This window comes from Triturus cristatus, chromosome 8 (genome assembly GCF_964204655.1).
Source record: "Triturus cristatus chromosome 8, aTriCri1.1, whole genome shotgun sequence".
Classification (NCBI taxonomy): Eukaryota; Metazoa; Chordata; class Amphibia; order Caudata; family Salamandridae; genus Triturus; species Triturus cristatus.
The window spans coordinates 169,405,252-169,427,569 of NC_140591.1; the positions used below are offsets into that span (position 1 = coordinate 169,405,252).

General features: G+C 47.9%; 1 protein-coding gene across 3 annotated transcripts in view; it reads left to right on the forward strand.

Moving 5' to 3' along the window:
* BRWD1 (bromodomain and WD repeat domain containing 1) overlaps nucleotides 1-22,318 on the forward strand; it is a 2,304,433-nt gene that overhangs the window by 26,149 nt on the left and 2,255,966 nt on the right. For all 3 annotated transcript variants that reach the window (XM_085621250.1, XM_085621251.1, XM_085621252.1), the window contains exon 6: nucleotides 21,800-21,898. In XM_085621250.1, the coding sequence (XP_085477376.1) occupies nucleotides 21,800-21,898 (99 nt within the window). The remainder of the gene's footprint in view (nucleotides 1-21,799; nucleotides 21,899-22,318) is intronic.

Below are 22,318 nucleotides of genomic sequence, written 5' to 3' on the forward strand. Positions count from 1 at the left end.
GATGCCCACTACGTCCCGCCCAGATCCCCAGGCCGCAGCAAGTTTTACAACCTTCCCGCGGCCAGGGTTGTGGGAACTAACGCCGTGGTTCAGGGGGCCAGCGGGCAGGCCAGTCCACCAACCCTCCCCTCTGCAGCAGCCTCCAAACCCTCCTAGTCTGACCTTTCAGGCCTATCAAACACCAGTGGGCGGCAGGATTCGCCATCACCTCCCCCACTGGTGCACCATCACGTCGGACAGGTGGGTTTTGCAGATAGTCCGAAGGGGCTTCTCCCTCCCATTCGAGGCTACCCCTCCAGCCATGCCACCTCAATACCACCTCATGTCGGAGGATCACCTGGCACTTCTCCAACAGGAAGTTTTGGGTCTCTTGGCCAAGGGAGCCATCGGGCGCCTTCCTGCCCCAGAAGTAGCTCGTGGTTGCTATTCCCACTACTTTCTGGTGCCCAAGAAGGACAAGGGCCTGTCTCCTATCTTGGATCTGAGGAACGTCGACCGTTTCCTCCGGAAGGAGACGTTCAAGATGTCTGCCGTCGACCCTGGAGACTGGATGGTAGCGTTGGACTTGCACGATGCATATTTTCACATCCCCGTCCTGCCGGTCCACTGGCGTTACCTGCGGTTCACGGTAGGCCACGAGCATTTTCAGTTTACCGTGCTCCCCTTTGGCCTTACTAGCGCCCCTCGGGTGTTCACGCAAGTGATGGCAGTGGTCGCAGCTCATCTGCGCAGATCAAGGGTTCCAGTCTTCCCCCTATCTCAATGACTGGCTGTTGAAGGCGGGCTCGCCCCAGGCAGTTGTCTCCCACCTCCAGACTACGGCCGACCTCCGACATTTGCTGAGGTTCTCCATCAATGTGCCAGAGTCACACCCGATTACCTCTCAGAAGCTCCTCTTCATCGGAGCAGTTCTGGACACGATGCAGTTTCGGATTTATCCTCCTGAACAGCGAGTCCGGGTTATTTGGGCTATGATTCCGATCTTTCAGCCTCTATCCCTGGTTTCGGTCCGGATGACCCTGAGGCTGCTGGGCCTCATGGCCTCCTGCATCCTGCTAGTCATTTATGCGGGCCCTGCAGTGGGACCAGAAGTTCCAGTGGGCGCAGCATCAGGGGAATCTGTCCGATTGCGTAAAGATCTCGGAGGGCACTGTTTGACAGTTGCAGTGGTGGCTCACAAACCACGTTTGGGTCAATGGCCGATCCCTCTCCCTTCCCCAACCAGAACACCTAGTGGTGATAGACGCATCCCTTCTGGGATGGGGCGGCCACATGGGAGAGGCAGAGATCAGAGGCTTATGGTCTCCCGTGGAGTCCGAGCTCCACATCAACCGTCTGGAGCTTCAGGCGATTCGTCTTGCACTAAAGGCATTTCTTCCCTCTGTCCGGGGAAGTGTAATGCAGGTGTTAACGGACAACACCACCGCCATGTGGTAATGCAACAAGCGGGGCCGGGTCGTGGACCCTAAGTCAGGAGGCCCTCCGCCTCTGGACATAGCTGGAAGATCAGGGCATATACCTGGTGGTTCAACACCTGGCAGGTTCCCTGAACGCCAGAGTGAACGAACTCAGCCGCAGGTGCATGATGGATCACGAATGGCGTCTTCACTCGGAGGTGGTGCAAGGTCTCTTTTGACAGCGGGAAGAGCCTTGGTTTGATCTATTTGCCACCGACGAGAACGCGCAATGTCAGCAGTTCTGTGCGTTGGAATTTCCAAGGCGGCACTAGCTAGGTGCCGCGTTTCGTCGCAATTGGATTTGCGGTCTGTTGTACGTCTTTCCACCTGTACAACTTCCGCTCCGCCCAGAGTGCTGAAGATCAGGCGCGACCGGGCCCAAATCATCCTTGTGGCTCCGGATTGGGCATGAAGTGTTTAGTATCCAGAGCTGCTCAACATGGCCACTGATCCTCTGATCCGTCTGCCACTTCAGGAGGATCTTCTGTCGCAGAAACCGAGGACAGTCCTCCACCTGAACCTGTCCAGCCTCCATCTCCTTGTGTGGAGATTGAGCGGCTGCAGTTGACGTCTTTTGACCTGCCTCCCGAGGTTTGCTATATAATCTTGCCAGCAAGGCGTCCCTCTACTAAGGCGGTATACGCCTGCCGGTGGAACAAGTTTGTGGCATGGTGCGCAGCAAAGGCTGTGGATCCTCTTTCTGAGGTTCTTCTGTTCCTTCTCCCTTTATCCCAGCAAGGCTCTGCTCTGGGCACTATCAAAGGCTATCTTTCGGCCATCTCTGCCTTCCTTCGGCTTCCCGATCAGCCTTCTCTTTTCAAGTCCCCGGTTGTTAATCATTTCTTGAAAGGCATAACTCAATTTTTTCCTCTTATCCCCTTAGCTATATGCCTCAGTGGGACTTGAATCTAGTCTTAACCTTTTTAATGTGCGCTCCCTTTGAGCCGCTTCACAACTGTCCTTTAAGGCTCCTGACGCTTAAAACTGCTTTCCTGGTAGCCATCACATCTGCCAGACGGGTGAGTGAGCTCCAGGCCCTTTCCTCCAAGCCTCATTTCCAGTCTGTCGATCCAGACAAGGTGGTTCTCAGGACTCGTCCATCCTTCCTGCCCAAGGTTGCAACTGCCTTTCACATCGGGCAGACCATCACTTTTCCCACCTTCTTTCCGCATCCTTCATAAGGGGAGGAGGAGAGGCTCCACCGCCTGGACCCAAAACGTGCACCGGGTGGATGACCAACTCTTTGTTGGGCTACATGGGTACTAAAAAAGGTTGGGCAGTACACAAGCGGACTATCTCCCGATGGGTCGTTTTGTGTATCAAAGCCGGTTATTCTCTGGCAAAGAAGGAGCCTCCAGTGGGGCTGCACGCCCATTCCACCAGGGCGACCGCAGCAACTACTGCTTTGTGATCCCTGGCCTTGGCGATAGCAACATCACTCCCTAGAAAACGGGGGCGGCTCCAAATTCTATACTTTCAGAATGGTTTACTTTATACTAATAGTCAATAATATTCCATTATTAACTATGTGTAATGAAACATGGATCACACTGAGTGGTCATGGAACTTTTGGTGGTAGCTTGTAGTAAGTAAAAATATTTCTAAATGTATATTTTGTGCATGCTTGAAGGGGTGATGTTTATATGAGATAAGAGCGTTTGTATGTGTGAGCATGTGTCTATGTGTTTTCGCGTGTGAGTCCGTGACTGGTAGTGAGTGAAATTGAGGCGCAAATGTTATATTCTTTGACGCAAGGCAACGCTGCACCAAAGATGCTGTGCTATCTTCCGTCAAAAGGAGAGAAAAAATTCACCACATCTTTTAAGATCTGATGCATTATTTCTCTACCTGTTTGCTGGTGCGCTTTTGACAGCCACTTGCCAACGCACACACCCTTGCACCATAGTGTAGGGTTTGTGCATTCTCTGAAGCCAGTCAGTCAATTAATCTTTTTTTCTGTTTACAAACTTAAAATATAATACATAAAAATACATAACATTTTTTTTATGACAATTGAAATACACCAATCTTAAAAATACAATCACTGTATAACACTTATATAAAATAAACTAGAATCATACAATTTCGATTGAAAGCGAGCTCTGAGGCATAATTGGGGAGAGTTTTCCTGATTCTTACACCATTATTCACAGAATTCAATACAGCGTTGCAAATAGGCAAATTAGGTAGGAAATGGAGATGTTTAATGGCAGGTCTACAGTATATATGATTTAAAACCAAATGTTTTAAAAACTGTATCCCCTGCATTTGAAAAACTTGCAAATTAAAATAAAGTACTGAATCCTTTGATAAAATTTTCTTTGCAAGGACTAACTCCGTTCTTCTTAAACCAACAACTTGTTTTGGGATGCACCACCGTAAAATAAACTATATTGAGCCAAACAAGGTCAGAATAAATCCATAAACACAAAAAGCAGATATTGCGGAATAACTTCTCCAGATATAATTGTTATTGTTACATTTTTAAATCAAGAAAATGCCATAAAACTAAAAAGACCGCATAACGAGATGTAAATTAAAACAGCACAGTAAGACAGAATTTGAAAAAGAAGCCCAAACATTATAAAACATAAACTGAGACCCTGGTTGCTTCTTTAGACTAAGAGCAGCCTACATACATTTATAGACACTGAAGCAAACCCAATCACTTGGAAAGGATTGAAGATTTAAAAGAGCCTCTCTATTTTGCCTAATATCCACCATCTTCAAAGCAGGTACTAAGAACTACTTCTTCTGTCTTTCGTATAATTTGCAACAAATGAAGAAGTGCAAGGTAGATTGACTTGCCACAGAGTCACTTGGACATGGAGCAAGGTGTTCAATTATAAATACAGCCCTCAGATAGCTGACTAAATAATTTTCACTTTTGAACCTAGAGCGTGATAGCAGGAACCCATGATGGGGTGGAAGAAACAGATTGTAGATATGGCTCCATAGAATCGGCAGTAGATTGTGGCTGATACACCCTAACCCTTATTTTTGTATTTCTACTAGCTCTTTATCCAGGACGCATTTACTAAAGAATATTTTCTTCATTTTTACAACTCCTTTGGTAGAGGGCCTAATACATGTAGGATGTGTGGGAAACATTCTGTCAGGCCTAGCCCTGTAAAAGCTTCTTAAGGTAAGATAACCAAGGAAATCTAAGCACAAAGTCACGTAGCAAACAGTCTGAGATAACACTACAGTTAAAAGATGTCTCCTCTTTGCACTGTATCTTTATCCTTAAAAACAGAGAGCAAAATCTGATGTAGCCAGAATAAGCCACTCCCAATTCAGAATGGCAGCTGCAGGCGTACAAGCAGGTACGGCCAAAAGACATTTTAAAAAGGCATGATTTCTGAACAGAAGATGGGCCACATATTCCCCGAATACCTACACCATATGTAAGTGCGATACATCTGGCTTTGTATATGTTAATCATGGTGGTCAGAAGTTAAGAGCCTATCGTTGCTGAAAATCTAAGAACTGCCTCATTGCATTGTTCAAATTGCAGCTTTCTCAGCTTTAGCAGATGGTGCCAATTAACGCAGCATTAAAGTGGACCCCTAAATATGTGAAAGTGGTTTCTTGTGCAAGTTTTATTCAGTTGATTGAAGGGCTTTTAACTCTGTTTGTTTAGCCTCAGACCACGACATATGATTTGTATAGTTTGTCTTTAGGTTTAACCCATCCATAGAAAATGTAAATGAGCTCAATACCATCTGTAAACCGATTGCCGTTCTCAACATGAGCAGTTATATGTAAAGCAGAACTGGGACTGTTTTGTCGCCCAGCTTTGGACTATCCGCCTTGGCCTCTACCAAAGAACGCTCCAGGCTGTTAACATACAAAGTAAAAAGGAAGGGGGCTAATGCACACCCTGTCTGATTACTCTCTCAAACTTAATTGGATTTGATTACTCGCCAGAGGGTCCAAACCTAATACGTGCTGTGACACCAGAGTGACTATCTCTTAGGAAGAGCACTAAAAGCTCTTCAACACACATTGTAATGATGAGGTCCTAGAGCTTCGATCGATTTGCACATTCAAATGCAGATGTTAAATCGACAAAATCTAGACTGAGACAACCCAGCTTCACTCTTGAGTACTTATTGATGAATAGATACAGATTTAAGAATTGTTCTGTGGTCCTGAGACCCTCTTGAAAGCTGGACTGTACTTCAGAAAGAATGGAATTCTCTGAGGCACATACCTCAATGAGATCGCGGAGGATTCTGCCCACTAACTTGGCTGTAGAATCGATCTTGGAGATTGGAGGTAGCACGTGGGTTTCTCAATATCCCCTTTTGTGTGTACCAACACAATTATAGACTGGTACCACCAATTTGTGGGCCAAAGTGTGCTACTCACTTCAATACATTTGTCAATAGTGGCAGCCACAAATCGATGTTACAACTACGGAACCCAGACCCCCCTCTGCTCCCAGTGCCTTATAATGGGGGCTGTACTTGATAGCTGCTTTCACTTCAGGCAGATCAAAAGTTAGGTAGGTACCTTGCATTTTTTCAGCAGTTTTAATTGCCGGCTAAGTGGCGCCCTCCTGACTGGGTGATGTATAGATGGAGGAGAAAATGGTTAACCAGTCAGCAGAAGAAATAGAAGTATCTATAGAAACATGGCCGTTATCTTAGAATAAAGGGGCATTTATAATTTCACACAATAAACGACTCATTTTTTTGGCTGGCAATCCTTAAACCTTTTCAAACTTCTTGTCCAATGGTCTCCTTTCTTTATGTATGTACATGTTTATAAGAGACTCTTCAGATTTTAACTGCCTCCCTATCATGGGGAATTTTCTTAAGGCAGTCATGAGATCTTGGTATGCTTTAGTACAAGCCTTATTACACCATATAAAATGCTTTGGATCTCTGGGCTTAATCGGCATTCATAGCTGTTCCTTATGCTTTATTAAAGAGGGAGCAAAGACATGCATCCTTCTCTCAGTGATGATATCATTCTTGACTGCCCCTTGGTTACCTAGTTGCTCGTCCGTTCAATGTTTGACTTTATTTTTTAATTGACTTTTGTGGTTGCAATAAAGGGACGTTTTTTTAGGATTATGACTAACTGGGTGGCTTCCGGTGGTAATTGAAGTGGATTTTGAATTGGCCCCACCTCAGGTGCTTGGTCTATGTGCGCCTGCAGTTGTGTACATTGCCTCTGACCCCATTCCCAGGTAGGCTCAGTCTAATACAAGATGGAACTGGCTCAGTACTTAAAGTAGGATCTCTCTCTGCACACCAAGGCCCCCGCTGCCCCTTCTGTGACAGTCTGTGAAGATGAATGTACACCCAACTGAGCACAGTGAACTCAATCCAATGCTCAAACTCCACCAAAGAACACTCAGTTGCTAGCATTCAATCAGTCACTGGAGCTAGTAAGATTTGATAACATTGTCTATATTCTTAACTACGTTTTCCATGCCACCATAAAAAAAAGTCTCTAATTGAAATACTCATATTGCCAACAGCTCCTTGAGTAGCAGCGTGGCTGGTACTCATCGCTGTTTGGGGAGGATCCCTTAGATTTAGGACGAAGTGTATTTTTATTCTTAGCAAGAGGTGACCGAATTATTGCTTCAGTAGTAGAACTTTGACTTGAAACAGTATCTATACACAGAGGCTCCGTATTTGAACAAGGGTTTACTTTGGGATCAAGTCCCAATTCCCTTCTCTCATTCGGCAAGCACAAATGTGTTGTCAGCAAAAACCGGTTTACTGATACTGTCTGTTAGTTAGTTCAGCCACTGCAAGTTCTTTGTGAGTGATACTGAGTCTCACTTCAACTAACTCGTTTTCTGTGTTAATTGCCCTTATTGCATTGTTTATTTATTTATTAATAGATTGAAACAAGTCAACACTGGTGCTTTTCTTTTCCCCATGGTAAATATAAAAAGTACAACCAAGGGGAGGGTGACCTAGCCGAGCCCTACCCTGTCCTACCTTGAAGGCATGCAGACAGGCCCCGGTTGCGTTCCTCATTGCGGGCAGGCTAGATGCGCTTAATAGCGCTGATGGTCACAGGAAGGTGCCCCGCTTCCTCCACATTACTGGCAGCAGGGCCTTCTGATCTGTGCGGTGCCCCCTGCACTGCTGTACTCTCATCGTGCGTAGCAGGTGTTCTAGATGGGCTTTAGAGAGGCGATGGTAACAGAAAAGTGTCCTGCCTCCTCCACACTGGTAACTATCAGCAGGGCCTTCTGGTCCTTGTAGTGTCCGCTGAAGCTTAGGTTTTGGTACTGGAAGGGGTACATTCCATTACAAAAACAATGCATTAAGGCTTTTCCCACTTTGTATGTGTGCATTACAATGCAATGCTCTTGCAAAGTTGGAAAAATGAGGAGAAATTCAAACATTTCTACTTGTTATGCCTGCTTAGAGCAGTCATAAGATATTGGTGCATATTCCTTTCTACCAATGTTTGTAGTTGGGCATTTGCATCAAACCCCCATATGTGGTTAAGTGGGAACACAAATGCACCATTTATGGAACACTCACTAGATGCAAAATTACGCAAAGCAGTGCATAGCCCAATTTTGCTTTGTAATACTATCCACCCTAACACTTTTACACAGTGTTTGTGGCACTTTTGTGACACAAACCTGGTGCAAAGTTAGTAAACCTGGGCCTTAAGTGTCAGTAGTTATGAGTAGGATTGAGTGAATGTAAGTGAGTGAGAGTGAATAAGATTGAGTGTAAGGGGTGTAATATTGTGATATTGAGGTCCTGTAACATAACTTCCTGGAAAAAAATCCAGATCTTTGGTCATATGTCACTTCCTGTGATGTAATTTCAAAGAGTATGTGATGTCACTACGGCTACCCCTTACATTTTGGTGACTCTACTATTTTGAGCACTTTCTGGTGATCTTGTTGCAGTGTGAGAAATACATTGTTGTTTTTGAGTTGGCTTGAACTTAAAAGGAATCCTATAAAAGTGGGCTTTGAAAGTAATTAAGTTATGGGATTTCTCCTCACGTATTTTAGATGTATTGGCTGTATCCAGATTCCTAAAGTGGAGGTGACTGCATTGAGCTCCTTGGAAAAGAACTCCCATCAAGAATTCCACTATTTTATGTCGGCCTTTTTTTCTACAGCGAAGAGTAGGAGCTCTCTGGGAGCTTGGAATCCCTTAAAGGGTATGGGATGGGATCTGAATGTTCTTGTAGAGTGAGATGATCCCAATCGATGGTCTGATTGTGTGTTTTCCATGCAGGAAGATGGAGCCCTGCCTAGGAATAGGTCCTAAGTGATCTGGTTTCCAGTCATAATTCTTTCGCTTTGCAGCACTCTTCATTTTGCTAGAACCACATTTCCCTTCTCATCTTGAGGCTCTGTTCCACCAAAGCTTTGCATGGCCAACATGCCGTTTGCAGCATGGCCACCAAATTCCAGACTCTTGCCATTGGTTCCTGAATGACATCCGCATGGTGTACAGTAGTGTTCCTCTTCCCCCGAGTGCGCAACTGAGAGTATCTGGTGTCCTGATTTATGACCCCCAACCTCACCAGGTGTGCCCTCATTTGGCTTACAATGGCTTGCCATGCCTGTCGTGGGTTTAGCTTGTAGAAAAGTGGTGAAAGCATACAGTGGTTTGTGAACCAGTAGTTGTGACCTGACTTTTTCAAATCTGTCACTGGAGTGGAGGCCTGCTGCCCCACTCAAGTAAAGTTCTGCTTTTATGCACTAACTTACATTCTTGAGCAGAAACTGTGTGTGTGTGGTTGTGTGTGTGTGTGTGAGATAGATATAGATATATATATATATATATATATATATAATAATCAAGTAATCAAGCTACTTTATTTCATTAGATTTCAGCCATCACCAACAAATAACCAACGCGTTTTGACCTGAACGGTATTGATCAACCGTGATCAAGACTGTTCAGGTCGAAACGCGTTGGTTATTTGTTGTTGTTTGCCTTAGCACTGCTATTTTGTAGATGGTGGGGTTGCATTTTCTACTGTTCAGAGTGAAAGGTTCCTTTAGGTGTGGTCAGCTTGTCTTTACTTACTGCTGCCAATGTGTCTATTAATGAGCTGACTGCAGAGAGCTTGTATCTCCTTATGCCTTTCATGTGGATACTCCAGGCTGGAGACTACTCTGCTGTGAGGCACTTCACTCTCCACAAAGGCTATCTGGAGAAGGGCCTGGAGAGGACTGAGGAAAAGAGAACCAACCCACATTGGTTCCGAAAGAGTAGACATAAGCTCTTGTTCCTCCGTCTGCTTAACATGTATAAAAGTGGGAGCAACAGACCCACATGTTTCAGTTCCAAGTTCTGTTCGAACAAGTAATGGAGTGCTCTACAGAGAACTCGGAGCATTACTGTGCAACCAGAGCTGGTGTCTCTCAAAGTCAGCTTTCCGGAGGTGTGGGTATATCACTTGGAATCTGGCCTTGCTGAAAGCAGTGGTATGTTTGACCTCAAGTACATTGTAGCCAACTTGCTGCTGAGAGGGTGAAGGAGCCTGCCAACCCTGCAGAGGTGTGATTGACCTGAAATGCCAGAGGTGCTTGACTCCCTGGTGCTGTGTGTTTCTGCTGGCTGAAGCAAGACTAAGAAGAGCGATCTGCATGTCCTTAGGCTTGTGGGCCAGGAGATGCAGTCAGCGATTGTCACCACTGCCATTGAGACATTTGTTCCAGAGGCGGAGCAAGATGCCATGAAGTTTGTGATGTGGAATAGTGCTTTGCCACACAAGCGTGCCCAGGCTGACCTTCTCACTTCCATCCAAACCTATGGCCAAGATATGCTGTGCCTTTGCATAAAAGGACCTGCTGCAACAGAGACTCCACTGCAGCTGCTCTCATACATCTGTGACCCTTTCTCAAATGTTATTTCTTTAATTGGCATTTTTCATAGTTAACATCAACTATTACATAGCATAGGCAAAATAAATAGTCCGTGAAAAGAGAGAAAAAATATACAATGTGTTCACAATTCAGCGCAATAACAAGCTGAACATGCCATCCAGACGTTAAATCTGTTTTATATTGGGGTTATACACCTGAGCGTTGGTACTTCTTGACTAGGACTAATCTGTTCCAGTGGTCGGGTATCTGCTGAGGGGGTATTATCTGGGGATATTTAGCCTGTTGTAATATGGGGCATTAGGGGAAGGGTTTCGCCGGTCATCTTTGGCCTATGAGGATTGGAGGAGATATGTCTTGAGGGAGCGCCAATATCTAGGGGTCTGGAACTTAGTGGCATCAATTCTGCGTACGTCGCAAGTTGTTCTTGGCAATATACCAGATCTTTTAACCATTCCTTAAACTTAGGAGCTCTTCCCCCTCCTGCATGCTACTATGTATTTTGCCCTAAGCAGGCCAAGTGCAACAAATCCCCTGGCTGATATTTCCACTTTTTTGGTGTATCCAAGTAGCCAGATAAGCGGGGTGATGTTTGTGTACCCATCCTTTGAGTCCGGTTCAATTTGCTATGCAAGGATGCTCATGTTGAGTCTCGATTCGTATGAAGGGCTACCGGCCTGAAGCATGTTGTGCAGTGGGGATAATACATGTGGTTCTTCCAGGAAGTTTGGGGTGGCTGCCCTGCCGTCTTGTCTTAATCTTATGTACATGAAGAGATCAATGCGTGAGGGTGTGAATTCACCGAAGAATTATTTCCTGTGGCGAACCCTCCCCTTTATATACAGTGTCCCCCACTTATGCATGTTATATCGGCGCAACATACATCGACATACCCCTTTGTGAGTAACCGGAGGATTGTGCTGATATTCTAATGGAAGTGCGGGTGAGTACACCATAGGTGCTCGTAGCTTTTTCGCTATGTTTTTCCAGGCTTCGTTAGTGCATGTGACAGTAGAGTTACCCCTCCGCCTCCTTCTGGCCGGATGACTCTGAGAAAGCCGGCTAATGGTATGAGTGCCATGTATCCCTGTTCCACCGCCAGGTGCGGCATGAAGGAAGGGGGGTTGTATCAGTATTCTGCGTAGTGCTCTTAGGTTGTACAGCTCTGGGTCTGGTGCTTCAAATCCCCCTCTAGCAAAGGGCATTATGAGAGTGTCCCACTTGATTCTGGGCTATTGCCCCCCCCCTCCATATGCGAGTCGGATCAGCTGCCTTATCAAGCTCTTGAAGTGTCTCTTATTGTGGTCCGTATTGTCTCATCCCTGCCTGCGTGTAATTCTACCTCCAAAGCGCGGAGGTGTTTTTTGAGTTTTCCAGATCGCGTCTGATGTCTTTTAATATACCCCCTGCCTTGGCTATGCATATGACTCTTAATATCCCGTTCAATGCTTCCCATACAGTTGCTTGGGATGTCACAGATTCTACATTGCGTTTGAGGAAGTCCTCTAATTCCTGACCCAGTTCAGCCCTGAAAGGGACTTCAAGCAGCGCTCTTGTAGGGAGGCACCACGAAGTGTAGGTGAACGGGTTCCCAGGAGGGAGCATCCGCATGTACACTAGGGAATGGTCCGAATATGTGCGTGCTAAGTGTTTGTGTTACTCAAGTCGCTATTCCCCACCAGACAGATGTCCAGCTGGAGTGCATTGTTGAATAATATGTTCCCTTCCTTCCTGTCTGCCTGGTGGGTGACTCACCACGCGTCTATTAGTCTGTGTTCTTCTATAAACTGCTGTACTTGACGTTGGACCTTGGTGTAATGCTGTGGCTAGGGATGGTAGCGGTAAAGTGCTGGTTGTATGGTGAGGTTAAAATCACTTCTCTAAATAATATGTGAGTAGCCTATACTTACGACCATTCCTCACAGAGCGGTGAAAAAGGATTGGTCATCTATAGTTGGACCATAGCATTTCACTGTGACCGACTGCGATGCCAGCCTCCCCCATACCCCACAGTATCTTTCTTGCGGATCGTTTATAGCTCCGACTTCCATGTAGGGGGTATTCTTTCTTTTTAATGAGGATGGCCGTTTTCCCTCGAATATGTGGAGTACGACGCAAAATATCTGTGTGATGCCCATTTCGCAGCAAATGTGGGCATGGTTGCAGAGGCCATATGTGTTTCTTGCAGCATGGCAATGTGTACATGCTGCCTATCTAAGTATTACAAAAGGGGGCGGTGATGGATGGAGCATCGGAACCAATCAAACACTCACACCCAGTCAACAGATCTGGGTTTGATCCATCACCGTTCTTTAGCCCACTCTGCCACCCCAGTTCAGACATGGCCATATGCAAATCAGTCTGACCCAGTGCCTCATGGGAACAGTCCAGCCCGAACTGCCAAGCCATGTCTTCCCTGGACCGGAAACAAGCTTCCAAGGACCGGTTTCTGGCATTTCAGCCGTCTTCAGCCAGGCTTGCTTGAATCCAGTGGCAAAGTGAGCAAGGGACTCAACGTCTGAGCATACCCTGCCAACTTATGGCAAACAAAGCGGTACAAAAGGGGGTGGTGATGGTGTTTTCATGTCGTCTTCTTCTGGCTGCTGGCCTGATTTTGTGCCATCCATTGCTCCCGGATCTCGCTTCTGACACTGTCCCCTTGCCGACTTGCGGGGTACAAAGGGTTGCTTAGATTGCTTACCGTCTGGTTTGCCCATCGTCCTGGGCGTTCAGTTATCCCCTTACTTGTACAGCATGGTATCTGTGACCTGATAGATTGAGCAGGTATCATAACATAATGTGTATTTGTAAAGTGCACGTTCACCTGTAGGTATCTTGGCGCTGAATAGCAGATGCTTATTGTTACCTAACTCAATGGTACTCGTTTTATTGACCTCAGATGGATGAAAGACTGAGTGGACCCGCCGGGGTTTGAACCTGACACAATGAGGTCAAACACAGACCCCTGCAGTGGATGCATTAGTCCACTGAGCCATCAGACACGGGGGGATATGTGCTGTCTTGTTATCTTCCACCAGGCTGCTTTCATGCAACTGGGATTGCGGCGTCCCTATCTTCCAGGGGGGAGTGGGGGCCTGCCAACTACTTTACCGATGTTTTCCTGTCATTGCATAGGATAATGGTGCAGTCTGTCCGCGGGTGCTAATCTGCCCTGTGATGTACCTCTCGTGCCGTGGTTAGGTAGGCCTCTCTGACCAATTCGAAATGGCATCCTCATCCGCCTCTCCGATTTCCCCCCCCCCCCCCCCCCCCCCCACCCCACGGGCCTCTTCTTCTCCCCACTCAACCCTCTGCTTGATGCGTATACTTTCTTAGTGCCGGTCGGTTCGGTGGAGGGGAGGGCCAGGCCCCGCCACCACCCATCACACATTTGCTGGCGTCCAGGCGGTGCCTATGTGCTGCACTTTATCGTTTGGCCAGGCGCCTCGCTCCGTGCCCTCCCTGCCTCCGTACCTTCTCCGCAATGGGGAATCGGCAGTCTATCGGCCTCCGGTGCCGGTGTGTGATGTATGTTTCACAGTTTTCATGGTACTCTGCTGTTAGTGAAGCCCTAGTAATAATCTCCTTCAGCCTTTTGAAATTAACAAGCCCAAAACACAATATGATTTCTCTCTGGGCTAGAACTGGTCTTTCCTTTCCTTTCTCTCCTTCCCCATGCCTTCAGATTTCTCTTGAGTAGACCCTCTCCTCTAAGATTGCAACATGCACAAGTGTAGCCTAATATTAAGCTGTTGCCAGTACTCCCTCCATTTTACAATCTATTTAAGTTACATTTTTACTGCAAAGCATGCGTAGTCTCGCAATCTATAGGTAAATTCAGGAACAACTGAACTTGCTACATAGCCCTTAAAATGCACATTCTTTATTGAATAGATGTACTTGTTGATTAGCAATCCCAAAAATCAATACAGTTTCCCTTGCTTTTACATTTTTTCATTGTGGTCATGCCTTGGTTTTTTTTTTTTTTTTATAACCATCATTTTATAGCAAGTGCATTCAATTTCAAATACTCTTTAAGACCGTGTAATGAAAGGTACATCGGTGCCGCATAGTCTCAAAAAGAATGAACACAGCATTACACTAATAGTCTATAGTCCGAACACTAATTTCCCCACACCCTGGCATGCTTGTGGGGATAACGTGCAGCGCAGATGGGTTTTTCTTGTTGCGCAAACCTGTCCCAATCGTGTGCACCGCTTCAGTAGTGAGGGAGGTGTAGATTGATTCCTTTGGCCACCAAACAAGCCACCCCTACAAAAGTAAGTTTTGCACAGGTGCCCCCCCCAATTCCACCATCCCAAGCAGAACAGTGCGAGGGCTCAACTCCACGGAACATTCCAAAACCGCCGAAAGCTCTCGGCCCACCCGGTCCCAGAAGGGACACTATGTGGGACAGTCCCAGGCCATATGGAAGAAGTCAGCGGCAGGGAGCGCACATAGTGCACAAGCAGCCCCTGCCGAGGGCAACATCCTCCGATTACGGAATAGGGTGATGTAAGTGGTGTGGAGATTATTTACTTGAACCATACGTAACCGGGAGAAAATTGCTAGCTCATGGGGTGCAAGACTGGCCATGCTCCACTTGGCCGCATCGAGCTCCCCCACCCAGTCCACCCGCCTCTGGCGAAGAGAATCAACGCCATCAGGGGTGTTGATGATCAGAAATCTATAAAATTGACGAGATGGCTCCCTTCCCCAGACACCCAGGAAAGACTTTGACATCAAGCAAGCTGTACTCCGACAGCAGGGTGGTTGTGGGAGTGTGGGATCACAACACATGTTGCATCTGAAGAAATCGATACAATTGTGTATTCGCGAGGGCATATTGGTCTTGTAAGTTATGGAAGGACATCAAAGCATTGTGCCTGTAGACTTCCCCCAGTGGGTGAAATCCTCAAGGTTGGAAAGCTGCTGGAGCCACATGCCCTGCCACAAATGAGTCATGCATGTCAGGCGTCTGTCCCATGGGATGAAACGTAAGGCAGCCCTCCCAACAGGACACAGACCCTGGTGCAGGGCAGCAGTGCCCTAGGCAACCGGGAACCATATAGAAGGCCAAGGAGTCCTTCAGAGCCCGTTAGATGGACCTCCAGACTATAGGCCGAGTCACCCCACCCCCCCAGTGAACCATTCATTAATGGGCACCATCTGAGCCACTAAGAAATACGCGTAGATATCAGATAAGCCAAGGCTACCATCAAAGCGTGACTTGCGTGCAGAGTGGAATGCCACTCTGTAGCATTTGCCGGCCCAGATAAAGGTAGTGCGTTTTGAGTTTAGAGAGAAGTTTGCTAAGACACATAAGTAGTGGGAGCATCTTGAGGCGGGCAATGTGCCCCATTGGTTTCAAAGGAAGGCCAGACCACCACCACCGCCGCAAGTCATGATCAAGGGCCCTGGACGGGGGCTGAAAATTAAGTCCATGCCAAGTCTGGTATGTGTGATTTGTAAATCCCCAGATACTTAAGAGTTACGTCTGGTAGGGATATCTGGGCACCAGCTCCTCCCCTCTGCATCCCCCCACACCTACACCATGATGGATTTGCTTGTTTTAATTCGTAGGCTGGAAGCCCGACCATATAGTTGGAGTTTCACCAGGCAGCGGGACCCGAGGCCTGCGGATCACTCAAAAGCAGGAGTAGGTCATCCGCATAGAGCGCTTATACGGTTCTCGAATCTACCCCCCCTACTTCATACCTGCGCATCGCAACGAATAAGATATGCTAGAGGCTCTATAGCTAGTGCAAATAGTAATGGGGATAGGGGGCATCCCTGACGCATACCCTGCTGGATGTGGAAATGACCCTACAGGATACCATTCACCCGAACACAGGCCATTGGAATCTCCCTCGGGAAAACTGATCATTCCCCGAAACGCCACTCCCAGGCAGGCCCGCCCGCCTCAAGACCGCATCCATGAAGCCCCAGGAGACTGTATCAAAGGCCTTGGAAAAGTCCACTAGGAGCAATGCAAGAGCCCTGTCTAGGGCCTGCACCTGAGAAAGCCGTCAGCACCGTGCGGATGCAATGGTGTGCATTCCTACCTGGCAAAAATGCACTCTGATTCAGGCGGACTAGGTACAGGTCGCCAAGGCCTTAGCGTAGTAAATCTTTATATCTGCTTGAATTAGGGAGCTAGGAGGAGCACTGATCTGCGTGGCGACCCTCCTTGGGGAGCACCACAATAGTGCCACAGTCAAAGTCGGAGGCGAATGAGCCCTGTCGCACTGCTGCATGGTAGAAATGCAGGAGATGGGGAGTTATTATAGTCAGAAATTTCTTATAGTATTCGATAGGAACCCCGTCCAGGCCTTTGTCTTCCCTAGCTGAAGGTTTGATATAGACAGGCCTATCTTCTGGGCGGTCAGCGGTTAGTCCAGCTCCCTCGCCAAAGATGCAGGGATGGATGGCAGCGGCATATCCCGGAGTATAGGATTTTCCACCTCTACCGGAGGGGCAGAGCAGCGGGTGTAAAGATGCCAGTAGAATGAAGCAAAGGTCTGGGCGATTCCAGAAGGATCCTCGAGGCTGCCGGTCTGATTTTATCCTGCAGGCACCACCTTAGTGGAGATACCACGCATTGCCAACCAATAAATCAGTTTGTTAGACTTATCACCAGAGTTGTAGATCTGTTGGGTAGAGGCTCTCCAGGACTGTTTGGCTTCCCCAAAGGGAGACCTGTTGCCACTCCGAGCGCCCCAGTGCTCGGAGACAACGTGTCTCCTCCTTTGCAGGGCAGGTTTCCAGATGAGTATCTGGTACTCTAGGTCAGTTATCCCAGCCTGTTGATGATACTAGCACCAGTGTACATAGTCCCTCAAGACCCCACTCACTGAGGGCTTGCTGATGCCCAGAACGTTGCAGTGGAGTGCACCGATCCTTCATTACATTGAAAAAAGGTTTTCAGCTCCTCGTCAACTAACTCAACACATGCAGGGTCCTTCAAGTGCCAGGCACTGAATCGACACATAGGGCGCAGGGACGGAGAGCGAATGTCCCATTCCATCAGTAGTGGGGCATGATCTGAGGTGCCCTGCAGAAGGATCCGATTGGATTTAAGAGGGAGAAGGTCTGCGGCCAGTACCCATATCTAGTCAATGCGTGACTCTGAACTGTGAGCCGCAGATTGATGCGGATGCCAAGCGCACCATGCGTTGCACAAACCCATAGTCGGCCTATCTGGATAGGGAAGTCGAGTGGGTGCATCGACCAGGGCAGGGACTAGTTGAGGTGTCAAGGATAGGGACCGGAACCTCATTTAAGTCCCCACCCACCACAGTGGTCCCAGGGGGCAGAGTCGAGATCAGAGATCGTAATCCCTGTGGTGTGAGTTGAAATTAAGAAGGGGACATATGGCAGGAAACAATTGTAATTGCTTGGCGGCCATACGACCCTCTATGCCCACATATCTCCCCTGTGTATCCTTATTAACCCTGGTGACTGTCAGTGACGGGGATTTGTGCAACATGAGGGCCACTCCTCAGTTGCCCCGTACAAAGCCAGAATTAAACTCCCTGTCATAACGGAAGCGGCCCAGGAAGGAGCAACGAGACACCAAGTGGGTCTCTTGCAGGAGGCCGACGGCTGGAAGACCTGGCTTGGCAGTTCGGTCTGGACTGTTCCCATGAGGCACAGGGTCAGACTGATTTGCATATGGCCATGTCTGAACTGGGGTGGCGGAGTGAGCTAAAGAATGATGATGGATTAAACCCAGATCAGTTGACTGGGGGCGAGTGCTTACAATGTTCAACACTCCGTCCATCATCCCCTTTGGTTTTGCTTTGTTAGCCCTAAGTTGGCAGGGAATGCCCAGACGTGGGTCCCTTGCTCACTTTGCCACTGGATTCAAGCTAGCCTGGCTGATGACTGCTGATTAGCCAGAAACCGGTCCCAGGATGCTTGTTTCCGGTCCAAGGAAGACATGGCTTGGTAGTTCGGGCTGGACTGTTCCCATGAGGCATAGGGTCAGACTGATTTGCGTATGGCCATGTCTGAACTGGGGTGGTGGAGTGAGCTAAAGAATGATGATGGATTAAACCCAGATCAGTTGACTGGGGGTGAGTGCTTGCAATGTTCTATACTCCGTCCATCATCCCCTCTGGTTTTGCTTTGTACCAGTTAATGTAATGTAGCACTGCGGACCTCTTAATACGGTCCAAAAGGCCATTGGTGTTCCAAGAGCGCACCGGCAAGGTGGTAGTATGTATTGCAGTGAAAAGCAAATCAACTAGCGAAAAATAGCCCACACATGGCAGGGCACCCATCGCACTGACAAAGGCTGGCATAGATATACAGTGGTGAGCTTGCTGTGTAAACACCTGGAAAAGAATGGAAAGGTTAAAACAGAGAGCCCAGTCCAACGGCACCAGCATACATTCCCTGCCCTCCACCCCCTCCTCCGAACGAATCATCTGTTGCCCCTGTACAAGCAAGACGTAACACTAACTGATCAGAACAGGGGAAGAGAGCAATCATTAGCTGCTTCAGTGCCCACAGAACAGGAGAACGTGCCTAGCAACAAGTGAAACGGGTGTAGAACAGAACAACTGGGCAGTCAGTCTTGTGGAGCTACATAGACGATTCTGTAGATGCCTTGGGGCATTGACTGAGTCTCTGCATCAGACGGCAAGAGGTCCGCGTCGCCATCCAGCCAAAGGCAGGGGTTTCCGCCTCAGCCTGGTCAGCCAGCACAAACGTTCCCCTTCACCTGGCGACGAGGCCCAGTGGCACCGATCTGGTGGGCGAGGGCGCTCACAGGGACAAGGCCGGGACATCATAAAAGGAATGGAACATCAGAGGAGTATCAGTCAGGGTCCCATCTGGGGCCAGTGATATCTGGTCCTCTCCTATGAGCGATGGGTCTGGCAAAATGACCACCGTAACTTTAGGCCTCCTAGAAGGGGAGCACCCTCCCTTGGGTCGCAGGTTAGGCTGGGAACACCCTCTTACCTCTGCATCATGATGGTCATCCGGGCGAAGATGCCAGATTGGCTGCTGCTCCGTGGCCTATTCCAATGCCTGCTCCGGGGTGTCGAAGAAGTATATGGAAGATGACCTTCAGCCGTGCTGGGAAAAGGAGCGTGTAATGGAGATCAAGGGCACGGAGTTTCTGCTTCACTTCCTCAAAAAAAAAAAAGTGCTGCTGCTGCACTGCTCTAGAGTAGTCGAGGCAAATCAGGACTCTGGAGTTCAGGTATTTCAGCTCTAACTGCGTCCGGGCTTCACGCAGTATAGTGTCATTGTCTTGGAAGTTGAGTATGCGTAGTATTACCGGGCAGGGTGAGGACCCAACAGGTGGATTGAGAGCGAGAGACCGATGCATGCTTTCAATACTGAAGATGTTCGATAGCTTGCCTGCCTGTACCTAGTCATGGAACCCAGCCTTCAGGGAAGCCACCAGATCGGAGGCCTCCAGGGACTCTGGAAGGCCAACCAGACGCCTCGATCGATTTTCAGCATCTTCTGCTCTTTCATTTAAGGCCACCACTGAGGTCTGCTGCTTAAGGGTGACCACCTCCTCTTTAGTGGTTGAAATCTGCGTCTCCGTCACCCTTCCAGCGACTTAGTGTAAGTCCTGGTGCATCAGTGATAGGTTTTCATGAAGGCCGTTGACCTTTGACTCCACCGCCTCAGAGGAATCCTGAATAGCCTTAAAGATGGTCGTTCGGCCTGCAGTAGGAGAGCCAGTATCTGCCCTGAGGGCTCCGCAAGGCTCCCCACCATCATAGGGGGATATGGTGTAGTGGCACATTTTAGTTTGGGTAGACTCTGGCGACGGAGACTTGGCGCTCCCCATGCCCAGAGAGCCACTGGCCCAGACACAGCCGCCAGTAGAGTATAAATGGTCAACTTGCCACACGAGCAGCTCGGGTAGCCTGCTATTTTTGAAGACTGATGTCCCTGGGGACTGCTCGTGCTCACAGGTCACACTGGGTCATACAGGAGAGACCCTCCTGTTACTCTAAGAGGGGGGAAGGGTGCATCTCACCAAGGCACAAGGGGGATTGCAGTCGTCGTATGAGTAAGACAGCCTGAGCCCAGCTCTGCACTCCCACCAAAATGCGGCTGCAGGGCACCCTCAAGAGTCCACAACTGCCCGAAATGGGCCTCCGCAATGTCCACAGGGCATGCCAGTCAATCCTCGCCACAGCGGATGAGTGGATAGTGGTGGGTGGCTGCAGCTTTCCCAGACCGCAGCCCTCAAGAAGGCTGGTGCATGCGGTGGGCCTCCCCAACCAGGGAGGCCCTCAGTAGCTCCACAGCAAGGCAGCACCTCTGCTTCTGCACCTCCAGGTTGGGAGGTGGGGAAAGAGGGAGGGCCAACAGGATGAGGAATGTGGAATGTGCAAGGGTGCCCACAGGCCACGCCCTAAAGATGCGTCCATTGCTCCGGCGTCCGCTGGGAGTCCCAGACGCAGCCGCCGGCAAAGCAGCGCACGGTTACGGTAAAAACGTGGGACGGGCGCCCGGTTACAGAATCACTGTTCCCAGCCGGGGCCTCCCAGTACACCGCCAGCCACATCCTGCTGGTCATCCCAGGCCACATCCGCACCGGCGCTAGGGAGCCGCCACAGTCAGGCTGCCATCTTAGCCTCGAGGCGGCTCCAGATCACCTCCACCACCGTGGACCAGGAGTATCCTCTGCGGTGCAAATCCATTGGGACAGGATCTCCCCAATGTGGTAGGTTTGGCATGGGTGGGTAAATAGCCGCTGCCAGGCAGGATTGCAATGGATGTGGCGTGGGCGCCATGAGCCTCCACAAAGCTTGACCATCATCTTAGACGCCTCGGCCACGCCCCTGTCATGCCTTGTTTGTAAGTATGGTTATTATACTATTGTTGCTACTCTGCCATCAAGTGTTATTAGGCTTCCAAGGCATAGTCCTTTATAATGTATCAATGTAAGAATACTATGTATGAAAAAAATCTATGCTTCACTGTACTAACCTAACCATTGTAAGTTCTGACTTTGACTGGCATACCTTAGGCCCATAGGTTCAGGACTGATAGAAAATTATAGGTAGCTAATTTGAGTATATCTTCAGTTTTCTCATTCATTTTATGGTGGTCTCTAAGGATGTTCCGTTTGAGCTGAAGACCACAAAACATGGTTATTTTAGTTCACACTGCAATTTCCCAAGATCTCCTTAACCCATATTTGATGTTGTTACACAGTAAATGATTAAAACAAGTAAATCACTATAAATATTTCTTGTTGTATGTAAAACACAGACTAATGCTGTGATCTGTCCTTAATTTACTTGCCAATATTGCACATGTTGCTTAGTAATTTTGTGCTCATGTTGTAGTGGTGTCCTCAAATGGGGAACATCCTTGTTCCTCGAATTCTAGGAATCTATCGAACCTATAGTAGTGTTATTCTACAAGCAAATGGCTTCTTATTTTTTCTATAAAAAAACCCTTAAGAATGTGATTTAAATTGCATACCAAAATTTGTAATTGAATCTTCTGTTTTCAAAAGATTGCAGAAGCAGTGTCTGGAAGGGTCCTGCATTTGCGGCTCTCCATCGAGGAAGACCTCCTGAGATGCCTGTAAATTATCGCTGGCCACCAAATGTTGGTATGTAGCCCTCGTAATTTACATCTGCCCAGCAGCCTCAAATTATTAACATGCTTCTGCAAAATGATATGCAACTGAAGTTATTACTTGCGTTTGTATCCGCTTTCAGTGATAGAATTGTACCAACTGAGCAATACTGGGTTCTAAGAGTGAAGTTTTTTTTTTTAATGTTCGTTCAGAATCCGATCATATTCTATTTGTGCATTTAAACTAGTTTTCCTGTAACTTTAAAAAAAAAAATTTCTTCTGTCTGCTACCCACTCCAACCTAATCACCAGGAATGAAAGATAAAGCATTAACTTTTGATGTAAAATAGAGATTGGCACTGAAGCTGGAATTCAAATAAGTTTATTAATCACTCATGAGTGGGACTACGTCCACACAGCGCACTCAAGTGCTGCCTGAGGTAGTACATTGAAG